This window comes from Prunus mume, linkage group LG4 (genome assembly GCF_029339155.1).
Source record: "Prunus mume cultivar Tortuosa linkage group LG4, ASM2933915v1, whole genome shotgun sequence".
NCBI classification, from domain to species: domain Eukaryota; kingdom Viridiplantae; phylum Streptophyta; class Magnoliopsida; order Rosales; family Rosaceae; genus Prunus; species Prunus mume.
The window spans coordinates 14,105,144-14,126,030 of record NC_142701.1 but is presented as its reverse complement, the minus strand read 5'-3'; the positions used below and the strand labels follow the sequence as shown (position 1 = coordinate 14,126,030).

Below are 20,887 nucleotides of genomic sequence, written 5' to 3'. Positions count from 1 at the left end.
AAATGTGATTTTGATTTAGAACTAGAGCATTGTATTGTTTTGGTACGTTGCAGTTATGCCTGGAAGCTTCAATTGTTGTAAAAGATTGCAATTACTGCTTCCAAGTTGTAGAATTGTTGGTTGCTCAATGACCCATTTGCATTTCTTCAAAAGAAACCTATTTTCAGTCGTATCATATTCCTCAACAAAATCATATTAGGTGCTGAACCAAAAGATAAACCACAATAGCTAGGTCAAGGTCAAGGTCGCTCTTTTACAGCTCCTTCCTAGCTTATAGACTCATGGTTGTCCCCAAAACTCTCTCACTAATAAGAGGTGCAGTTTTGAGGACAAAACTCGGTTCTTAATCCTCTCAAACACCATGGAATGGACTCAGTGACACCCACATCTTTCAACTTTGGAGGGGGAATCAAACCTAGGACTTCGGATGTAGGGATAAATACTTTGAACTACTTGAGATACAAGCCCCTTGCTCTCTCAACTTGACAGCCCAAAACTGGTCTTAGCAAATGCTGAGAAGACCCTCTTGCCCAAGCTTGAGTTTTTTCGTTATGTTGGCATTTCGAAGTTTAGAGCATCAAAACGAGCATAGAAGACGGAATTTTATAAGTTGGGATGGACTCAAGATGATTTGTTGTTGGCATTGTTGGAATTTTATGATAAGCTTGTCCTAAACTCCAGAGCCGTCTATATGAGAACATTTATTTTATTTATGGTCGTCAGCACAAAAGAACAAATAAGATGAGAAAACCAAGGCGGATGAATGAGCACAAGATAAGATGAGATACTGAGATTGAACCCAAGCAAGGCCGCAAGGGTGATCATTCAGGATTCAACCGTAAGGTTTCCTGTCATTGATTTTCATGGCTGATATTAGTACCAATCAACTCATGAAAATAAAGGATAGCTGCTTCACATTGAACTAAAATAATGTAAACTTTCACCCATCACTAATACTTGGGCAAAAGATGAAATTGTCTAGAAACTGGAGTGGCAAGAAAAACGAGTATATAAAGCAATTGGATTGGTTTTTCGTTGGAGCAGATCCAAGTTCAGAACCACCATCATAAACTGATTTATAAACTGAACAACTAAGTTTAAACACAATAATACAATTCAAACAACAGATATGAAGAAGTTGGTGGCCTCTCGGAACAGAATAGAACATCTAGGCTCAGTTGTAAACCATATACTTCGGTGTTGCACTGAACTTCTGGTACCCCTTAATCACTTTGTTCACAGCATCAAGGAAATCCTTCTCTGTTACCGTCTTCCTTCGTGCACGGATGGCGTACATTCCAGCTTCAGTGCAAACGCTTCTTATATCAGCCCCTGAGAAAGAGACGATCATGTCACAAAACAAAATTGAAGTCCAATAATACATTAAGCCAAGTCAAGATAGGAGGCATGTAGCAGGTCCGATCACAAACAGGAGAACCATATATATTGCACATGGAACATACAAAAGGAATGAATAAGATGCAAATGACCACATCCCCTCGATATTAGATTTATCGTAACCAAAATGTCTCATCATATGAAATTAACAATAAGAATAGATAGAACTATGTAATAATGACAATCTGTTTGTCAAGCATCCTTACCAGTTGAATTTGGGCAGAGCCGAGCCAGTAGTTCGAACCTAATATCTCTTTCACAATTCATTGTTCGTGTATGGATCTTAAATATCTGAGTTCTACTCTCCAAATCAGGGAGGCCAAACTCAACCTTACGATCCAATCGTCCTGGACGTAACAGTGCTGGGTCTAGTGTGTCGGGCCTGAAAAACAGGTCCAATAAAAACCATATTATAAACAGACAGGTGTTAATTAAAAGTCAAAACGAACGCAAATGAAAATCACTTAAAAGTACAAAATGAAATACATAAACAGACCTGTTTGTTGCCATTAAAACTTTGATGTTTCCACGAGCATCAAACCCATCAAGTTGATTCACAATTTCAAGCATTGTACGCTGAACCTCATTGTCTCCACCCACACCATCATCAAAGCGAGCTCCTCCTATGGCATCAACTTCATCGAAAAAGACAATACAGGCCTTTTTTGAGCGTGCCATCTGCCAAATATTACATAATTAGTCATAAAATAAAGTAACATAAATACAGTACTCAAAATAATTCCAAGTTAATTCAATAAGGCTAAACATTCAACTACTTCTCACCTGAAAGAGCTCACGAACCATCCTAGCACCCTCACCAACATATTTTTGAACAAGCTCACTCCCAATAACACGAATGAAGCAAGCATCAGTTCTATTAGCGACAGCCCTAGCTAGAAGTGTTTTACCGGTTCCCGGAGGACCATAACAGAGGACACCCTTTGGAGGATCAATTCCAAGCTTCACAAACTTCTCAGGGTGAAGCATTGGCAGCTCCACAACCTAAGACAGATAATCAAGTATATATGCACACTGTTAAGTTTTTATCCTAAAACCATACATAACAGATGTTTATACATGTCAAACATAAAAAAACAAACAAACAGTGGAAAGAAAGATAGTTAAATAAGCTACACGCACTTCTCGCATCTTTTCAATCTGCTCCTTGCATCCACCAACATCATTATATGTTACATCTGGCTTCTCTTCCACCGTCATCATGGTCACACTTGGATCGATCTTTGGAGGCAAAGGAATCTGAATTTGATACTTGTTCCTGTCAACCCTGCAGTGACAAACTAGTTAACCAAACAACAATATAGTAGCAAACAAACACAAGCCTCCAACATATTCACTACAAACTTGATAAAGATGTGAGCATACATCACTAACTCCAATTCTAAGAAAACTAACATAGTCATCAACAACAAATATAGAATGTTAAAGAACAACATCATAAAATATGGTGATAAGGCAGGAGCTGAGATGTGAGCATGCAGAAAAGGTGCTGTAATAAATAATTTTCCTATTTTTTTAATTAAAAAAACTTCGCTACTGCACAAGTTCTTTAAGCAATTCTTTGGCGTGTCACTTAACAAATACAATCAAGCATAACCTTACGTGATGCATCCTAAACTAGCTATGTTCATGCCAATAATTGAATAAGATTAACAAATCTGTAAAATTATCATAGTTGACGAATAGGTGGGCCTACCCCACACGCATGCCTTCTTCTATATCAGTTGGAGAAACCTTGTCACCCAGCCCAACAACAAACTGCAAATTTTCCAGAAATGATACAGGATATGAGGAATGGAGCAGGAGAACCAAAAAAGTAAAAGACTGAAACATATGGAGAAATTAAAGAAGAAAAAGGGAGCTGTTTTAGGAAAACAAAAAAGAGAGAGGCTAGACCTTTGCAATTTGCTTAACATTTATGACGTATTTAGCATCCTCAGAATTGGGATTGATTATCTTCGTACATCTTGCAACCTGGCCCACAAAATCAATCAATGCTTCATTATCAAATTATAACACAAAACAGTGACTGTATGGTTGAGTGTGCAATCAAACCAAACCAAACCTGAAGAGGCTGCTCCTCCTGCATCATTTGCTTGTCAGAAACAAGATCCCACTGGCTGGGTGCAGCTAAGCCAGTATCAGACTCCTTAATACCTGTAAAGCAATCAACTTTAACTTGGCCCATCTACAAAGCTAAGCACATATACTGAAATTTTTTTAATTGGGCTCAAGATTGAGCAAAGGGGCATGTACATACCACACAAATCATTGACCTTCTTAGCCAAATCCTTGACTTCCTTCTCGGCTTTCTTAATATGTGTTGAATAAGGCCCTAACCCCTGCATATTCCATTAAATCCCTATTATCATTTTTACTAATCATAAAAATAATCTGAGAAACATGACGCGATATATGAAATTGGGGATTTGAGATTAAGCGAAAATGAAAGACAGACGAACAGATCGAAAACTGATAGGGAGAAAAATAGGGTTTGTGAAAAATTGAGCTGAAAACTCACATAGGTCTTGAGGAGGGCGATGTCGTCCTCGTCAAGCGGTCTAGGGTTCTTCTCGTCCTTGATGTCTTCAGGTTCTGGCGCCATTGGAGACTAGAGAGTAGAGATTGGAGTTTGCACTAGATTTTTTGCTCTCAATCGACTTTCTTTTTGTTCAAGCTATGCCCCTAACCTTCTCGCAAGTCCCAATCAACGCCGCTGCTTTGCGTTTTGCTTCTATAATATATAGGGAAAATTAGATCACGTGTTGTGCGCGTGCAAGTATTATGTTGGATTAGGCTCGTTTCATTTATATTTTTAATTATTTATATTTTAATATTTTACATAGGTTTCTTTAAAATGTAGTTATATTTTGAAAAAAAAAATTCCCAAATAAAGGTGATTTTGAGTTACTTAATTTAACCATAAACGTACTTTGCTTTGCATATAGAAATATCCACCTGATTTTAGTGATTTTTTTAAAAGTTATTTGATCTGTAAGCTTAAGGATAAATTAGGGGGTATTTTGAAAAAAAGAAAATGAATGTTAGGTGCATTCATCAAATTACAGGGTGCGCATTTGGAAGTATCATTTTTCCAGATAGGGTAAGGTTGGGACTTGAAGGTACTAAATAATATTTTCGGCTTGGAATTGGGTTCTGATCCAGAAGCTGAAAATAGTTTACCTTTGGATAAAGGATTTGAAAATTGTTTAGAATTTTTAAATAACGGAATTTAAATCACCATCAGTGAATTTGCAGTTAATGTTGCTTGCTGTGTAGTGATTTGCAAAACAAAATAACCAATTGCAAATTGCTTCCTATATGCAGATAATACTATCAGTAAAGATGTAAATTTTCGCAGACTTTTAGTAAACCACGCAGAATCAGAGTCGGAAGCCAAGACAGAAATTCACAGTAGAAGAGGTAAACTTTATAATCTGGTGCATTTTTCCAAGCACCATTAGAAGAGGTAAACTTCACAGTAGAAATTCTCAGTCCTCATAACTCAAAATTTTCCACTGGCATTGCCCAATTATTCCAACAAATAAAGAAAAAAAACTGAAGATGAAATTGCTTTTCGCTAGCGAATGTGATGCTACATTGCATATGGAAAACAAATATGTAACTACATTGAATCTCTGTATTTCAGAACATCATTAGCGTTCAATTCAAAGGTTTTGCAGATATCTAATATAGCAGGTTTTTTCAGACCGTCTTGCTCATCTCCATGATGAAGAAGTTCCTCAAGTTTTTTAGACGGCTGCAAAACCTAAATACATAGAGGAACATAAAAATAAATTAATAAAAAGAGAGAAAATTGAATGATGCTATGTTTGACAGGAGTCAATGTGATAATATTATAAGCATTTGCAGAAAAAAGGTGTTTTTGTGTACTCGTGCACAGGCTTGCATCTGTGTCATGGGGGAAGGAGGGCGGGGCAACCATATAGAGTTAGTCAGATCTCAAGAAAGCAGGGGAAACAACAGTTTTGAACAATTAATGGTTGAGACAGTAAGCAAATGGTGATTAAATTATGAACTATTGGACAGGATGATGACGCAAGTGAAGATTAAAACAACAGTAAAACTTACTAGGCTAAAAACTTAATGGAAAACAGGAAGATATCTTAAGTTGTTATCAACAACACAAATAGCTCGCTTGTGTGTGCACAGTGTCAGCCCAATGCATGAGCATGTTGGCGATGGTAACTGAGCAGGAGGCCAAGAAAGAAGCCCATTGTTGTCGTTGCGGTGCTAGATTTTGTTGTATTCTTGTCATGCCTAGCTTATTGATGACGCAGAAACCCCATAGATCTCCCAATTGTGCATAAGTGACGAAGGTTCTCAGAAATTAGGTTTATCTAACACTAAATACTTCAAGGGATGCAATAGAACCCAGACAACTGCAATAATATCTACCAGTACAAGGTTCTTCTAGGACTCTTGTCACAGGCCATTGAAAATCAAACCCCAGTGAACTCCAATTTCAGGACATCATAAAATAACTTACCCATGGAGAATCATGTATCTTTTTGCGTCCGTGTGATTTAATGTGCTCAGTTTGATTTCCATCGATAGTAGAATTGGGAGTGTCGTGGCTATCTGAGACTAGCTGAAGGAGCTTCACACTTCCCTTAAACATAAAAAAGAACAAAAAACAAGAAAGAATATTGATATATCTACATATTGTAATAGGCAATACATAATTGATCTACCAGGATTGAAACAGGAAAAAAAAAATATTCTGCAGAGTTTTAAACTAATTTTCTAAATTATTTTACAAAAGAAATCAGGCTACTAATAGTTTTTATCTCTAAAAAGAGTGTATGCAATGCACCTGTAGAGCTCGCCAATGAGAGTAAGTACGGAATAAACACCAAAAGAAGGGAATATTAGGCAAAGGCAAAACCTGCATGGAATTAAAAACAACTCATGTAAGAATGGGAATTTAGTTGATCTGGCAAAAGGATATGTAAACTGCGAAGTGCAAAAGCATTTAAGGATCAACAGACTGAACAAATTCACAGTGAAATAAGAGTTGACAACTCAAGTTAACACATACGTACAGTAAATGCAGATGTCAGAGGAAGCAACGTAAACGAACCATATAAGTACTTTTTGTGTATGATAGATCCCCTGATAATCAGATAAAACTTCATATCAATAAATTTTGGTCTCATCATAAGTCAATATAATATATCCAATGGAAATTAATGCCATCTTCAATAGCCCTTCAAGCGACAAACACCAAATGTACCACAGGAGCTTTTGGCAATTAAGTTACAATGGTCATCAATCGACAGAAATTCCATGGGTCTTGGATCTAGATATCATTCTCAATACATAAAGCTTAAGACTCCCTACAATCAATTTCACTCCTACTCTCCACTGTTGATGCATGAAGCTGTCAGAAAAGTACCTTGACCCATGATAAAATAACGCCCAAATTTATTAATACTGTAATTACACATAATCTTCTAAATCTAGGTAAAGTCATAAGAAATTTTGAAAGTAGTCCAGCATTGATATACAATCTAAAGAGTCATAAACGATAAATATTGACTGAAAGAGCCTCGTTGATTTCAATTGGGTCGAGGAGCGGCTCCATTCGTCAGTAAGGTTTATATAGATTTGGTATTTTGGTTTTTGCTCAATACAAAGGAAAAAAGAGAAAATAAGTGATACAATCAATAAATGTGGCTCTAAACCCCTAGTTATCATATGTGAAAGCAAAAGAATACCTCATAGCTATATGTCGTAACCTCCTACGGACAAGCCGTGCATTTAAGCTGCAAAACCCTAATATATGATTAGGACACCAAAACATAAAAAACGAAATATACAAATCACTGAAAAAAAATTGCAAATAAAAATTAGAATATTGAGCATTCTTTTTGCACTAATAAATTCTTTTTCAGAGAGAAATACAAGAAGTAATAATTGTTTTGACTCAAAATTACCAAGTCTTCATTGTTTAGTGTTGTGATTGGGCATAGCTCATAAGTTGATATGCTAATTTTTTTATTTTATATATTCCTATTAGCCCATCTAATAGATAAAGCACCGTATAATTTCTGTGAAGTTCTATCAAATTCGTTGCAGACCGAATCTCACACTACCATGGGCTGTAGCATTTTGCATTGTACAATAAAAGGAGTTATCATCCAAATGGCAAACGAATGAAAAGCGAGCTATTCTATATATGTGACTATCTGTTGTTTTTTCAAAGTAGTTCTTCATACAAACCCAGCAGAAAAATGGTGGAAGAAGTTGAAAAGATAGCGCTTTTAAAAAGAAAAGAAGGAAGCAAATTTGTAAGTGAAAGCAACAGAAAGAAACCTTGAAGGGTATGTAACTTCAACACCCGTTATCTCATTAGAGATTGATTTCAGGAAAATCTCAGAAGGCTTAACGCGAGCTAACAGCTTCAATCCCAACCTACATTATAACTGCTCAAGTTAAAACTCATATCACCAAACTTTAGTGAGGCATATGAAAACTCCAAAATTCACTCAAGGTTCTGTGAGCTTGCAGTTCTACTCACCCATGAAGCTTGTTTTTAAAAGTTCCCTGAGGCGCCTTCTCCAGCCCCATCCAGGCATTGTTCATCTACTCAAAAACAAAATACAAAACCATGATATCCAAATAGATATAAGAAAACCCCAGTGAAAATACAGCAGCAGTGAATGCTAGAAATAACGGGTTTTTCTATGGACCTTGGTAGAGACAAAATCAACGAGGAGCTCAGCGTTGGCAGCAAAAGGGTTGGCATTGGCATTGGTATTGGAAGAGAAAGAGAGCTTTTTCCAGAGGTCTTTGAAAGTTGAAGGAATATGAGAGGCAGAGTCTGAAACCAGAGGCTCAATGGATCTGCTGAAGCACCAGTTCCTCCCTCTAACAGGAAACACTATCACTCTCGCTCTCATCCTTCCCAGTTGTCACCACAACAACTATGAACCTTAGCCCCTTATCAACCCACTTCTTATATAGGTTTTTTCTTCGTGATACACAAAACAAACAAAAAATGAATAGAATAATAAAAAGAAAGAAATTGAATCTTTGTTTTGGGTTTTCGTTTTTAATTTAAAAAAAAAAAAATCAACGAAATTGGTATATTCTAAGTCTGTGACGAAGAAGAAAATGATGATGAAGAATCATTGAATCTCCACTCTCAAACCTTTGAAAAAAAAAACGCTTTCTTTTTTCCTTAAAAAAAATCCTAGACGTCGTCAAAGGAGTGGAGGAACAGAAACAAAATATTAAAAATCAAATCCAACAAATCAAAGGAATATGATGATGCAATGAGAATGTGGGAGTTTTGGGATTGAAGTTTCGATAGAACTGGAGGAGGAAAGCAAAGCATGAAACGAAAAGCCAAAATACAACCAAACCAACCAGCTAAGAAGCGACGAGCATCAAGAAGAAGGAAGGTACCAGTTACAGAAGGGATCGTAGACGGAAGAGGAAGGGGAAGAGGAAGAGGAAGAGGAGAGGCGGCGTCATGTCATGGTGTGTTGTGTTGTGTTTTTTGTGATTGTGAAGGCGAATCGAATGGAGGGTGACTCAGCTCTTCTCTTGTAGAGTCTCCACGTGGCACAATCCTCGCAAGTGGAATGGGATTTAGTTATTTGGCCCATTGCCCTCCCGTTAGTTGAAACTTGATCCTACCCACTAGATGAGAAAATGGTTTAGTCGGAAGGGTATTAATCCACATGTTTTAACATGCAAGCTTTTTATTTTTAACATCAATCCATCGATAACACTATATAACTGTCTTTTTAATACGAATCGATTGGTAACACTACGTAATTGTGCAAAACTTTTTTTTTTTTAAATGAATGAATTGGTAACACTATCGAACTATTATGTTGCACCTTTTCTATTTCTCCACTATCGAACTATTATGTCGCACCTTTTCTATTTCTCCGCTTTGCTTTTACTAGGCTTGGCAAGTGATGTTTTCCTTTCCAATTTGACAACTGATTCTGATTCTGATTCTAATTCTAATTCCGGTGTATTAATTTTGTTTTATCTCAAGTTGATACTTTCATTCTTCTTTGGGGCACTAATCACAGCTTAGTAAATGATGACGACTTAAACTTGTACGTTAATCCAGACCTCTCGAAAGTAATTTTGAGCATCAGGAGGACGAACCAAAAGGAAATCTTTTGAGTTGCCAAAACGGCAGCAGATGGTGCATGCCTTTTCTTAAATATTAGTGATTGAAACGCAAGCATCTTACGTAAACATCGAATAAATGGTGCGGTTTATCGTAGGCATGATCCAATCCAATAAAATTCTGAAAAATATAGAAACCTTTAGCAATTGATCATGTAAGCTTCTCTTTTCAGCACCAAAAGTCTTGTGTGCTTAATAAGACCAAGTCAACACACCATACTTACATGATCCATCCTATGGGAAAAATGCCAAAGAGAACTCATATATATACTCTAGGAATGACACCATAAGCATCACATCTAGTCATTTTATCATTATGCAAAAAAAGAAAAGGAAAAAGAGATACGCAAAACAAATCTCATTTTCGAAATGCAGACGCTATCATACACTATACATGTCAATAAATTTCGGGGTAAACCTACCACTAATTAGAAGGGCATACAACAGAAGCAGGTTCAACCACAAAGAATAGCAATGACCGAATATTGAACATACTATTTCTTCATTCATTCTCCGCTACGAAGTTTGGGTCTTCACCTTGGCAGAGGTACTCATCACACAACGAAGCTGATCCCCAGTCCTTTCGGAGCCTCAAGATATCCTCTGTGAAAGTGGATCCAGATGCTCCAATGAAGACACTTGACATGGCACATATCGTCTTATCCAGCATAGCTTCTACCTACAAGCATAACAAAGGCATATAAATTATATGGATATCATGCAACAACTTTGATGTTCTGTCTACTAACCAACACACCCTCATGCGGTCATAGAATGTTAAAATGGTAGCACAATCTACCTGACCGTCCCCCTCCATTCCATGTCTGTATAACAAAGCATCCCATTTTTCGGCTGAATTTCGTGCAGGTCGTTTAACAAGTGGCACAGCTTTTCCATTCACCACAACTAGTGATTGCAGCAAACCAGTTTCACTCTCAGCCGCATCGGTCGAAAGATATACGACTGGTGCATTGGCCCTTTCAGCCACCCGAGTTATGCAATCCGCAGCTTGGGGAATGGGGTAAAAGCAACTTCGCTGTTTATTATTGCTGTAAGATAAGCAAACATTTTAGAAGTGCTGTAAGATAGATGCAAATTGAAAATGCTAATAGCATACACAGTGCCAGAAGACCCACAATCTAATTTGTAAAAAGCACAGCATAATTGGAGTATATACTGATGCTTTGACATCACACTCTAAATTATCCAGTGACAACCAAAGCCATAATAGATCAATTGTTCCAACATGAAGTCAGGTAAGCAGTGCTGCTACCCAATGTTTCTGCATTTTTTGTTCCCTTGAAATCACAATATTTAGAGTTGGGAGCTTGTTGCTCTGTGCCTTTACAAATGTACTCTAACTCTATCTATATTCTGTCGTAAAGAACAATCAAGTGCAATAGCTAAACATACTTCGAAATTAAATAAGAAAACCCAAATGGGCAAAGTAATAAAAAGGGCAATGCAAGGCAAGAAAAAGTGTACCAGAACTTCAAAAACCCATGTCGCCGAAAATGAAGAGCTATGAAGTTCTTGCCAAGGAATGTCTGAATGAAACGCTGGGCAGTAAGCATTATAAGCCGGCTTGGTTCAATCAGAGTCTTGCATTTGTGCGCAAGAGGACCACGAGGCTGCATCACCCAGTCTTGCTCTAAATCAGCAAAGAAGACATCCCCAATAGCAATAACATCATCAGAAGTCGAAAATTTCGACTGAACATCTTGCACAGTCCTTTTGCTCGGCTTCTTCACATCTTCAACCCAAGCAGGCACAAGCTTACTCAACGAAACCCCGGACCCCTTCAACTTCTTAAGATGCTCCTCATCCACATAACAAGGTGTAGGATGCGAAAAATAGCATATAAACTTATCAATGTGAACGTGGTTCTTCTTCGCCTCGGCCAATTCCTCGAACGTAACCACAACCTTTCTTCCCAAGCACTTGTTAATGTGCTCAATGTCCAATACCCTACTGTACTGGTAATCCACTTTGGCACTGGGAATCACCAGAACCCGGTTCAGCAATGCCGCGAAGAACATGTGCTTCTCCAAGCAGATCAAATGGTTCGACATTTGGCCCGAAACACAAATGGCGAAAAGGTACTTACTTGCATTGGGCTTCCACTCAATTGTTCTTCTTTGTGAGAATTTCTGGTCCAAAATCCCACACCGATAGCCGAGACTCGGGTTTTCGAAATCCCCGAAATCCCGAAAATCCGATTCCGTGTAGTTTCCGGAGCGGTGGGACGATAAGAGGACTTGCTGGATGTCTTTGTTGATTGAAATCTGACGAAGGACCGCGGATTTGAAATCCTCGAGGAGTGGGATTTGGGGGGAATTGGATTGATTGGAAGTGGAGTTGGGATTGGGGAGTGTTTGGTTCCAGAGATTGAAGAGACCAAGCTGCTGCTGTTTGAGCAAGTAGAGAGCGCGAAGCTCGGATTCGCGGAGCTTATCGGAGACGGAACCGAAGGGAGAGGCCGAGACGCTAGTGGAGAAGAGGAGGGCTTTGATGTCGGTGGTGAAGAAGAGGATGAGGACGAATAGAGGGACGAATATGGCGAAGAGGACAAACGATCGCTTGTTGAAGAGGTCGTTTAGCTTGAGGGAGGTGAAACGACGTCGTAATTGCTGATTGTGCCGGTGGTTGAGGTCGTCGATATCGTCGTCGGCGATGTGGAAGGCGGTGGTGGTGGATCGAGGGGTCGGGAGCTTCCTGTCGTTTTGTTCGATTAGGTTTTGGCGATCGTCGTCGTCGTCCGAGGAGGACGACGAAGTTGGCCTCTCCATTTTTCTGGGTTATTTGGATTCTGGCTTTTCAGTTGAGCCCAATTTGGAAATGTTGGTGTCAGGCTGAAGAAGTAGTAGTTGGAAAAAGTGCTTTCTTGTTTTAGCTTCTGCTGTTGTCTGTCTGAGACTCTGAGGGAGGGAGGGAGTGGGGAGGGAGGGAGAGAAAGAGAGGAGATGAGAGAAGGATTTTGGTGGAATGAATGAAATGCAGGAAAGACCAATCAGGAAGGAATGTGGACAGAGCTGCTGTAAATGGAGGTGTCGGTGGTTGAAAATGACAACCTACCAGCCCACCATGCATGGTTGTTGGTTTGGTCTGGTTTTGGTCTCGCAGCCCATTCAACAAGCCCAACGATTTTAGGGAGACAGACAAAATAAAGGTTTGTTGGAGCCACTCATCGAAGTTTTTTTTGAAAGTTTAATCATATGATTGGCATAGTACGAGTTATATTTTCTTATTGGAAAATTTCTCAAATTCGACTCACGCAAACACAAAGTTATGTTTGAAGATATATTTACGGTAATGTTCAAATACACACAATATTATAGTGTCGTGATGATTCAAATTTGATAATACTAATATGTAAGTCAAGATTCTTTTTCACTAAACTAGATCTATTGACATTTTAATTCTGATTAGAAGTCTTGTGTTCTATTTTCTCTTTTTTATATTTCTATATTGCGTTATATAGAAAAATCATACTATAATATCTAGTGGAGGGATTAGGAAGCGTGACAAACACATTATAATCACATAATTCTAGTAGGATCAAGAAGCGGGATAAACATCATTCAGATCATTTCTAGTGGGATCAGGAAAGGAAATATGTTACCTCTAGCATTTTCTTTACTTTTAGAAAACAGAGTGACATGACACATGTCATTGAGAAGACACGTGGCAGTCCATACGGACGAGATGAGTTAGAAGACTTCGTGTCTCTCTTGAACCATCATATTTGGCATTTCTTAGAATTATATTGTCAGTCAAAAACAGACAAGGAAGATTGGCAACGGAAAAGGCAGCGGGACTGATAGAAAATGCAGGGAAGACTACTTGTAGTAGTTAGAAACTTGGCAATAAAGAAGCCAGAGCTGCTGTGGCGTTTTATGACAACAGTCAAATCTCCCAACCGGGCTGCTGTTCACGGACAAAGGCTGCCTATCCCTCGCGTCGTCGACGTAACGCTATATATTTTGTTTCCTTTTTGTTTCATTTCATGCATTTTCTATCGCAGGAAAGAAGCTCTGAATGTTTTGGCAGCCTCCAATCTTTGATCTTTCATGGGGTTTCTTTGCGTTTCTGTAGGAGGAGGAAGTGGAGAAAGTGATAGAGAGAGGGAAAGAGGAGAAAGAGAAGAAGAGGCAAGAGGTGGAGAAGGTTGTGGACTCTCAACTCAAGCGCTCTGATATTGACACCTGTCCTCCTGAAAGTGCTACTTAGTTTACCATCAGAATCACGTTCATTGAGTCATGTCGTATGTTGTATGTCGTATGGATCTAAAGCTGTAATTTAATGTTGCTAAAGAACTTGTTGTCAAAATGATTTCAGCACTGTTACAAATAATGTCAAGATTAGTGCACGTGCATGTTTTGCTTCACAACATGAGCCATTCACAGTTTGGTAAAAGGAGGAGGAGAAATTATCGTATCGTATTACTGTACGGCCGTTCATGTGTTACAATATCGTATCATATCGTATCATAGATTAAGTTATATTGCGTGACCGTATTAAAATGCACCATATTACAGACAGTTTAGTAAAAATGTATAAATTTAATCTACATTCAGTATCAAATAAGATTACAGATGCAATTCTTTGTTGGTACCGAGAGAATGTAGATGGGAGGCCAAAGAAACTCTTAACTCTACTATCAGCATCATATATAACAATCATGGTCGACAAATAAGTATGAACTCTACGTGAGAACAACAATAGCCACCTTGACAAGCCACCTTGACAAATGAAGAGAGCAATTGTTGCTTGGTAGAAGCAGATGTGATCAAGACATGCCTCATTGAGCTCAAAAGTTGAGATTCTTGAAGAAGAAAAGTTGCACCACAGTTTGTGGGTGTTGCCTATACCTGCACTAAGCTTCTTCTCCTACTTCAACGAGCCTTCCCCGAACCCACTTTTTAGCTGCAGTAGCTGATTTAGAAGGCGTTTCCTCTTCTTGGGATTGAACTTTTGTACCATTGAGTTGAAGCTCCATGTTGTTTTCACTGTTCCCATTTGGTGCTAACTGGTCATGATCCGATTGCTTTATTAGATCCGAAAAACTAAATGGAGGCAAACCATAGCCACTGGGGCTCACTGGGGGAAGGTCCCCTTCACTATTTAGCATATCCTGCAATGGGGGAAGGTCCTCTTCACCATTTAGCATGTCCTCCAAGGTGAACTTGCCAAAGCCAGAGTCCTCGTCCTTACTTGATGATAAGATTTTGGTGCCATTTACCTTTACATTCCCCAATTCAGCCGGACTGGCAATCACAGTACGTGGTTCCTTCTCACAGTTAATCGCTTTGTTTGATGCAAATAAAGGGTCTTCATTTGATGCAAGTAAAGGGTCTTCATGTGATGCAAATAACGGGTCTTCATTCTCTTGGGAAGAAAATGTTTGGGTGCCATTTACCCTTCGATTCTCAGCTTCAGTCAGACCCCCAATCCCAGTATATGTTTCCTTCTCATCCTGACTAATCACTTGATTTGATGCAACTAAAGAATCTTCATTCTCATGGGAAGAAATCGGTGCTGTCTCTATAGATTCAATAAATTGAATTGCCTCAGCTATAAGCTGTCGGGTTTCAATGAGAGAAGCTCGAGCAACAGGGCTCTTTGTTGCAGCAACCTCAAGGGCCATGGCTGCCTTCTCAGCTTCAGCAATCAATAACCTGCAGAATGTCACAACAGAGATTAAACGGCAATCAAAACAAGGAGAGATAAGATGCTTTTTACAAGTTCACGACATTCTGCAAAAGTGAGGAGTCTAGGCTTAAATATTACTGGCAAAGGCACTGGGTCATCTAGACAGCAAGAAAAGGCTTGTTCTCAATGACCTGATTTTGAAGGCTAGTGATTTCCATTTTATTAGCTCACAGAATTTTCAAACCAATCAGTACACCAGATAAGCTTACCTAGCTCTTTCTATGGCTTCAGTTTTTTTGTTTTCAGCAGCTGCTCTTTGTGCTCTGATATTTTTTATCATCTCCATCTTATAACTTGTCAGAGGATCCTTAAACATGGGTGCTTTACTTCTCCTCAACCTCAGTCGTTGATTTTGGATTTTAATGTCACCTTCCTCACTAACTTTTTTCTTTGCAGGGCTCCTTCTTGTGGACTGTGTAGTACTACTTGGCTTCTTCCTTGGCTTTCTTTCTGCTCCATATGATGAGTCGTAATATTTAGCCAAGGCAGAGCAAACACGATCCCGATAATCCTGATATAGAAATACAATTTAAAGAAATCAAGGTTCAGGCCCCTGCTATTATAGTACTAAACATGTATTAAAAAAGATCATCTACGCACTCATGTATACCATGAATAGCATTAAAATTGACTCTCTTGATGGGAATGGAAAATTCAGTTGAGTAACCTACACTAGAGTCACCACGATTAATCTTTGACTCCCAATTATTCACAAGGGAACCAAGGGGTGACAGCGAGAAAGAGGTGCTTGTAGGATGGCGGTGTAGTAGCAAAGAAGATATGAACCAAATCGTTTTTGGAATTGACAAGAGTCCGAAATACAGTTGGAAAGGAAGCTTGTAATGGAATAATGGAATGTTCTTGAAAGAAGTTAGATGGCAATAAAACTTTATTGGAACCAAAGAGGACGATGTAATTGATACCAATAAGACCCCTCCAAGATTACCATATTTGCACTTACAGGATCATTCCATTTTGCAGAGATTGCTTGTGAAATCTTCCTCCTTTGCTCAAGAGACTTGGGTGCTCTCTTGCTTCCTTTTGGCCTACGCATTATCTTCCTTTGTTCAACACTCTCTACATACTCCTCTTTAAGCCGTTCATCGAAGATCTTGTAGGAATCCCATTGCAGTTCCTCCTCGCCGTCATAGCCTTGTCTAGAGGCTGCAGCAATTAAGTTCTGCCATTCAAAGCAGCAATTTTCCTGCAATGATAGCTTCTCACGCCGCCTTTGCCACCCGATTCGCACTCCAAGCCCAATTTTAACTCTTGTCTCTTTACTATATGATCAATAAAAGAAAAGATGTTTGTAATGGATACAAGGAAAAGTAACGGAAACTTACAATCTCAGTCTTCTAGTTGAAAATGTAGAAGACTGAAAAAGAAGCCAACTTATGAATAAAGTTGGGACTCTTAAATGCTAGGAAATTGGATGACAAAGATGGTAGTGGTAAACAGTACTTAGTCTATATAAACAGAACAATGCAATACCCACCTTTGAGCATGTCCAAGGTTCACCAACTTCATTTTGACCTGCATAGCCAAATATTGTCAGTAGAGTAAACAACTTTGAAGTTTTTCAAATGAGATTATGTCCCTTGGATTGGCTACAAATTTACTAGTATGTGCATCAAATTAGGTACCAGGACCAGCATTAGCAAGTGATCGTTCAACCAGCAAGACAATTAGTATCTGCATGGGACAACTAAGTAACCTGGCCATTTTGAAAGCAGAAGAGCTGCAAGATATTTATATACTCGGGAAAGAGTTATCAGATTTAACTACTTGACAGTATTATGAGATGCCATCATCCATAAAATAGTAAGATCAGCAGTAAATCGAGAAGAATTAGGAAGAAGCTCAAGAGATGCGCCTTAGCCATAGGTTGTGTGAAAATTCAATAAAACCTACATATGCAAATGGCTAATTTTCCTTGGAACCAACTAGAATGGGAAAGATTTTTGCATATATTGTCTTAATCAACTTTGTAGCTATATTGCACTGGCTGAATTGTATAAAGACAAGGGACCTCTGTACATATCTCAATACTAAGTAGATCATCTAAGTTTATACGCCAAATAAGTTTTATCAGAGAGTGAATTCCAAAGTTTGGAATGTAGCTCTAGCTGCTCTAATATAAATTTTATTCCAAAGGTATTAAAGATCATTCTAAGAGAACATATAAATTATTCTTACATGACATCACCTTAGGATCCTGCATTGCAAGCCTTGTTCTCTCTCTAATCAGCTGAAGGGTTTCTGCAATATTTGTACTAATAATTAGAGTATGGTAATCATAGAAATATAGAAAATTAACACAAAAGGAAGATTGGATGAGCATATCATTACCAGGACTGTGCTTCCTGCCTTTGTTCCATGGCGTGTTCCCTTTATTTGCTTTAGAAATCCTCATTCGCCTTAACCTCTCCCTCTCATCCAATTCTGCAGAATCTTCGCTTGAGGATTCGGGTTCAACTGTCCAGGGACTTGAATCCGTGCCGAGCTGTGAATTGTTGTAACCCATGTGTGCATCCTCATTCTGAACTGAACTTTTGGACTCAAGAGTAGCAACTGCCTTAATGAGAAGACTACCCTTTGGGATGTTGATGTGCCCCAAGTTGAAGTTCAACTTTTTAGGTATGTGAGAAGATTTCCAAGCAGAGGACAGTTTCTTGTCACTTCCAAAGGTGAATGGACTTGAAATTACTTTACCATGAAGAGGGGTTTGAGCCCTCAGTGTACCCAGATGATTTTGGAACGCAGGCTGAGCAATAGCAATCTCTGCTAACAAATACAGGAATATAACAGATACCCTCAATTGCTCAACAAATATCAGCCAGATATCTTTCTTTGTATAAAAATCAGACCTTTGACAATTGAACAATTTACACACACAATCCAAATTCTTTAACAAAGGGTTGTCGAGCAATTCTTGAAACTAACATCCAAACATATCAGGCAAGAATCTTTGCATAAAAATCAATCCTTTGACAACTGAACATTTACACACACACACACACACAGAGATAAAATGTCTCTTGCCAAACAGTAAGGGTTTTTAGGCAGTTCATTCACACACACACACACACACAGAGATAAAATGTCTCTTGCCAAACAGTAAGGGTTTTTAGGCAGTTCATTCAAGTAACATCACAAGTTAACTACAGCACATGCCTTGGAGATGCATTCAGTGACATGGGGAAGTCATTTTTCACCACACATTGATTAAGTTATAAGGAGCTCACTCAATTCAACACAATGGGTTTCTAAAACTATAAGCAAACATATTTAAAAACCAAAAAATAAGCAAAGAAAGAGAGTGAATTTGAGTACCAAGTGAAGGCATGGGAGCTCATTCAGCCAATTCCAAACTCAACAACAGCTCAGTAGAAACAGAGAGCACACGCAGCATTTCAGGACGTTTCACTCAACGAGAAAACCAGAGAGCAAAAGAAGAAAACTCAGAGGTGTGGATTGAGGTTATGGGTATTGGGAAGGAGAGACAGAGACTCTGTAACTGCGAGAGCCACACAGAGAGGCACACAAAGATGTCGGATACTAGTTGCAGGAGATGGATAACGAATGAGCTCAAAATCAACCGCAGCCCATTCGATATTTGATATTTGCGGCGCTGCCTGTGTGGATTGTTGGCCTTCGCTTCTCATATTTTTGTGTGGGCTTGTAGTTTGTAGCCGGTTTGTATCCAAAAGTGGGCTTGTAGTTCTAGCCCATTTGATTGACTGAATTGCTAGAGCCCTATCCTATTTTTGTTCAGCATGGAATTAGATTGTTGTACAGAAAAATAAATAAATAAATAAATTTGGGGTGTGTGACCGTAACACCATGCGGCATGCAAATGTGGTATTATTAACTAATCTACTCAAGTTGGCCATGGGCAAAGACAGCTTTGGAGTCTAGTATTAACAAATGTACATATGTTATAATTTAAGTAAATTAATAACACCACATCGGCATGTTGCATTGTATATCAGATGCAATAAATAATTTTTCGAAGCGCAAGTCCAGTTTAAGGCTCTAAAATCTTAGAACATATACCGAAGGCGCAAAGGCAACATCATCAACCATTATTGTAAAACTTCCAGAGATGAATGAAAGGTTTTGAGATTGTTCTATCATACCTGTTCATCTTTGACTAGTCCTACTACTCCACCAAGATTCTTTGCATCACGGGCTACTAATGGGAAAATTTAGCATCACATGAATGTTTAAGCAACAAGTCACATATTTGAACAGCATACAACAAAAGGATCATTTAGGATTATTGCATGTGTATTGTATTATAAGCGTGGTGAAACAAAGACTTCAAATGTTTGAATGAACGGTTGGTTGGTTGGTTGGTTGGTTGGCCGCCATCACGGTCTCCTCACTTTGGTTACTTGTGTTCTACGAACCCAAGTTTTCTTTCAACAAGTTGAGCTTTTTTTTCTTTTCTTCCCACATATGCATTTTGGATTTTAGTCATATGTTTTCTTATGCTTCAATTCGAGGACTAAGTTGTAATTAACTTTCTGATGGCTACATTCATTTTGAGGATAAACAGACAGATACTATCCACCTCCAAAGAATTATTGACCATCTAACTTATTTCCAACGCAGCCTCTCCTTCTGGAAATCCTCCTCTCTATCCCTCTACCCAAAAAAGTCAAAAGTCAACTTCAGCATTCTTGAGCACAAATGCTATTCCAAACTTCCCCTCAAAAGCAACAGTAAAGAAAGTTAAAAGATTAACCATGCTGGGTGTGGCTCCTTATTTGCCAGTATTCGTAACAGATTTATAGCTTAAGTCGTTAAGAGCATTTATTCTTACACTTGAAGTCATGTATCCGATTCTTCCACTCCTCGTATGTATAAAGTTCCTACAACATTACTCAATTAGTAACTCAATTCGCCGACTGTGTCAAGACTCAAATCTGTACAACTTTTGAGTTCCGTATCTCTGATTCTTTTTCTCTAACAAGACACATAAGTCAACAATGAGATCTGGTTGCTGAATGGGGCAAACAAAATGACATCTCAGGACTATAACTGGATTTACAATATACAAAAGCTAAAAAGAAAAAGTTGTACACTATTTTGTAAAACGATTTTCACGTGCCTGATCCTGAAATTTTTCTCCAAATAGTGTTTTCGTATTTGAGGCTGCTTCTTATATGCTAGCAATAGCTCTTGAAATTTCATCCGTAGGGCCCTCAAGCTTTATTTGAAAGCCTTGCGGCCCGGTGATATGCTGGCATGGCAGTAGAAGCTATGGCTATATATTCCTCACTCGGTATTCTTTTAGGTACTTTGTTAACAGACAAAGTTATCAATCTGGTACTCATTCCTCTGTGTGTTTCTGCTTTAATGGCATGAATGGCTATAATTAATGAGCAAGAAAAATCATTTCAGAATCAATCATTATGTCCAAGTATATTAATTAGTTTCTCACGGAAGTGATGACCATTATTGTATTCCAAATGAAAATTAAAGCCCAAAATTATGGCAAATGGTACGAGCTAGAGTTTAGGGCTTCCATTTTTCATTTTCGGTGGCCAGAGATTGTGCTTATGTATAAAATTAT

General features: G+C 38.5%; 4 protein-coding genes and 1 long non-coding RNA gene across 12 annotated transcripts; 1 reads left to right on the top strand and 4 right to left on the bottom strand.

The window, feature by feature from the left end:
- Positions 1-991: 991 nt before the first annotated feature.
- On the bottom strand, positions 992-4,051 carry RPT1A (regulatory particle triple-A 1A). Its single transcript, XM_008229873.3, has 10 exons — positions 3,938-4,051; positions 3,677-3,758; positions 3,482-3,573; positions 3,313-3,390; positions 3,113-3,174; positions 2,539-2,683; positions 2,182-2,400; positions 1,895-2,076; positions 1,605-1,780; positions 992-1,332 (listed from the first exon to the last, which is right to left on the bottom strand). Exons 1-10 carry the CDS (start codon positions 4,019-4,021, stop codon positions 1,175-1,177), a joined length of 1,278 nt encoding a protein of 425 aa, XP_008228095.1. The 5' UTR covers positions 4,022-4,051; the 3' UTR covers positions 992-1,174.
- An 840-nt stretch (positions 4,052-4,891) lies between these two features.
- Positions 4,892-8,968, bottom strand: LOC103327542 (K+-H+ exchange-like protein). Of its 5 annotated transcripts, XM_089051376.1 has the most exons (9): positions 8,851-8,968; positions 8,133-8,413; positions 7,961-8,025; positions 7,756-7,854; positions 7,158-7,205; positions 6,483-6,552; positions 6,254-6,325; positions 5,927-6,049; positions 4,892-5,185 (listed from the first exon to the last, which is right to left on the bottom strand). In XM_089051376.1, the coding sequence occupies exons 2-9, from the start codon at positions 8,340-8,342 to the stop codon at positions 5,042-5,044; spliced, it is 831 nt and encodes a 276-aa protein (XP_088907502.1). In that variant the 5' UTR covers positions 8,343-8,413; positions 8,851-8,968; the 3' UTR covers positions 4,892-5,041. The 5 variants fall into 5 exon arrangements, with proteins under 5 accessions (XP_088907502.1, XP_008228096.1, XP_088907505.1 ...); XM_008229874.3 differs by having other exon boundaries at positions 8,133-8,965; XM_089051379.1 differs by lacking the exon at positions 8,133-8,413 and having other exon boundaries at positions 8,851-8,941.
- A 969-nt stretch (positions 8,969-9,937) lies between these two features.
- Positions 9,938-12,602, bottom strand: LOC103327543 (O-fucosyltransferase family protein). Its single transcript, XM_016794022.2, has 3 exons — positions 11,080-12,602; positions 10,394-10,643; positions 9,938-10,273 (listed from the first exon to the last, which is right to left on the bottom strand). The coding sequence occupies exons 1-3, from the start codon at positions 12,381-12,383 to the stop codon at positions 10,097-10,099; spliced, it is 1,731 nt and encodes a 576-aa protein (XP_016649508.2). The 5' UTR covers positions 12,384-12,602; the 3' UTR covers positions 9,938-10,096.
- Positions 12,603-13,431: 829 nt separating this feature from the next.
- On the top strand, positions 13,432-13,926 carry LOC148917961 (uncharacterized). The gene is made up of 2 exons (XR_016125998.1): positions 13,432-13,562; positions 13,690-13,926. It is a non-coding gene; the product is annotated as an uncharacterized LOC148917961 (long non-coding RNA).
- Positions 13,927-14,136: 210 nt separating this feature from the next.
- Positions 14,137-18,902, bottom strand: LOC103327545 (muscle M-line assembly protein). 4 transcript variants are annotated; one of them, XM_089050068.1, is made up of 7 exons: positions 18,640-18,902; positions 17,656-18,090; positions 17,513-17,565; positions 16,802-16,839; positions 16,268-16,586; positions 15,516-15,817; positions 14,137-15,272 (listed from the first exon to the last, which is right to left on the bottom strand). In XM_089050068.1, exons 1-7 carry the CDS (start codon positions 18,650-18,652, stop codon positions 14,471-14,473), a joined length of 1,962 nt encoding a protein of 653 aa, XP_088906194.1. In that variant the 5' UTR covers positions 18,653-18,902; the 3' UTR covers positions 14,137-14,470. The 4 variants fall into 4 exon arrangements, with proteins under 4 accessions (XP_088906194.1, XP_088906193.1, XP_008228097.2 ...); XM_089050067.1 differs by having other exon boundaries at positions 16,253-16,586; positions 17,656-18,087; XM_008229875.3 differs by having other exon boundaries at positions 17,656-18,087.
- Positions 18,903-20,887: the final 1,985 nt, after the last annotated feature.

Bases quoted from the DNA above. Each gene is read 5' to 3' on its own strand.
- RPT1A (XM_008229873.3), bottom strand. From the start codon at position 4,021: ATGGCGCCAGAACCTGAAGACATCAAGGACGAGAAGAACCCTAGACCG. The intron at 3,391-3,481 runs GTTTGGTTTGGT...TTTGTGGGCCAG, and splicing joins AGGAGGAGCAGCCTCTTCAG to GTTGCAAGATGTACGAAGAT. The intron at 3,175-3,312 runs GTCTAGCCTCTC...GAAAATTTGCAG, and splicing joins ATGTTAAGCAAATTGCAAAG to TTTGTTGTTGGGCTGGGTGA.
- LOC103327542 (XM_089051376.1), bottom strand. From the start codon at position 8,342: ATGAGAGCGAGAGTGATAGTGTTTCCTGTTAGAGGGAGGAACTGGTGC. The intron at 8,026-8,132 runs GTCCATAGAAAA...GTTTTTGAGTAG, and splicing joins TTGATTTTGTCTCTACCAAG to ATGAACAATGCCTGGATGGG. The intron at 6,050-6,253 runs GTGCATTGCATA...TTTATGTTTAAG, and splicing joins CTCATTGGCGAGCTCTACAG to GGAAGTGTGAAGCTCCTTCA.
- LOC103327543 (XM_016794022.2), bottom strand. From the start codon at position 12,383: ATGGAGAGGCCAACTTCGTCGTCCTCCTCGGACGACGACGACGATCGC. The intron at 10,644-11,079 runs GTACACTTTTTC...CTTATCTTACAG, and splicing joins CATGGGTTTTTGAAGTTCTG to CAATAATAAACAGCGAAGTT. The intron at 10,274-10,393 runs GTAGATTGTGCT...TTATGCTTGTAG, and splicing joins GAATGGAGGGGGACGGTCAG to GTAGAAGCTATGCTGGATAA.
- LOC103327545 (XM_089050066.1), bottom strand. The intron at 17,566-17,655 runs GTAATGATATGC...CAAATATTGCAG, and splicing joins AGGCAGGAAGCACAGTCCTG to AAACCCTTCAGCTGATTAGA. The intron at 15,273-15,515 runs GTAAGCTTATCT...GACATTCTGCAG, and splicing joins GAAGCCATAGAAAGAGCTAG to GTTATTGATTGCTGAAGCTG.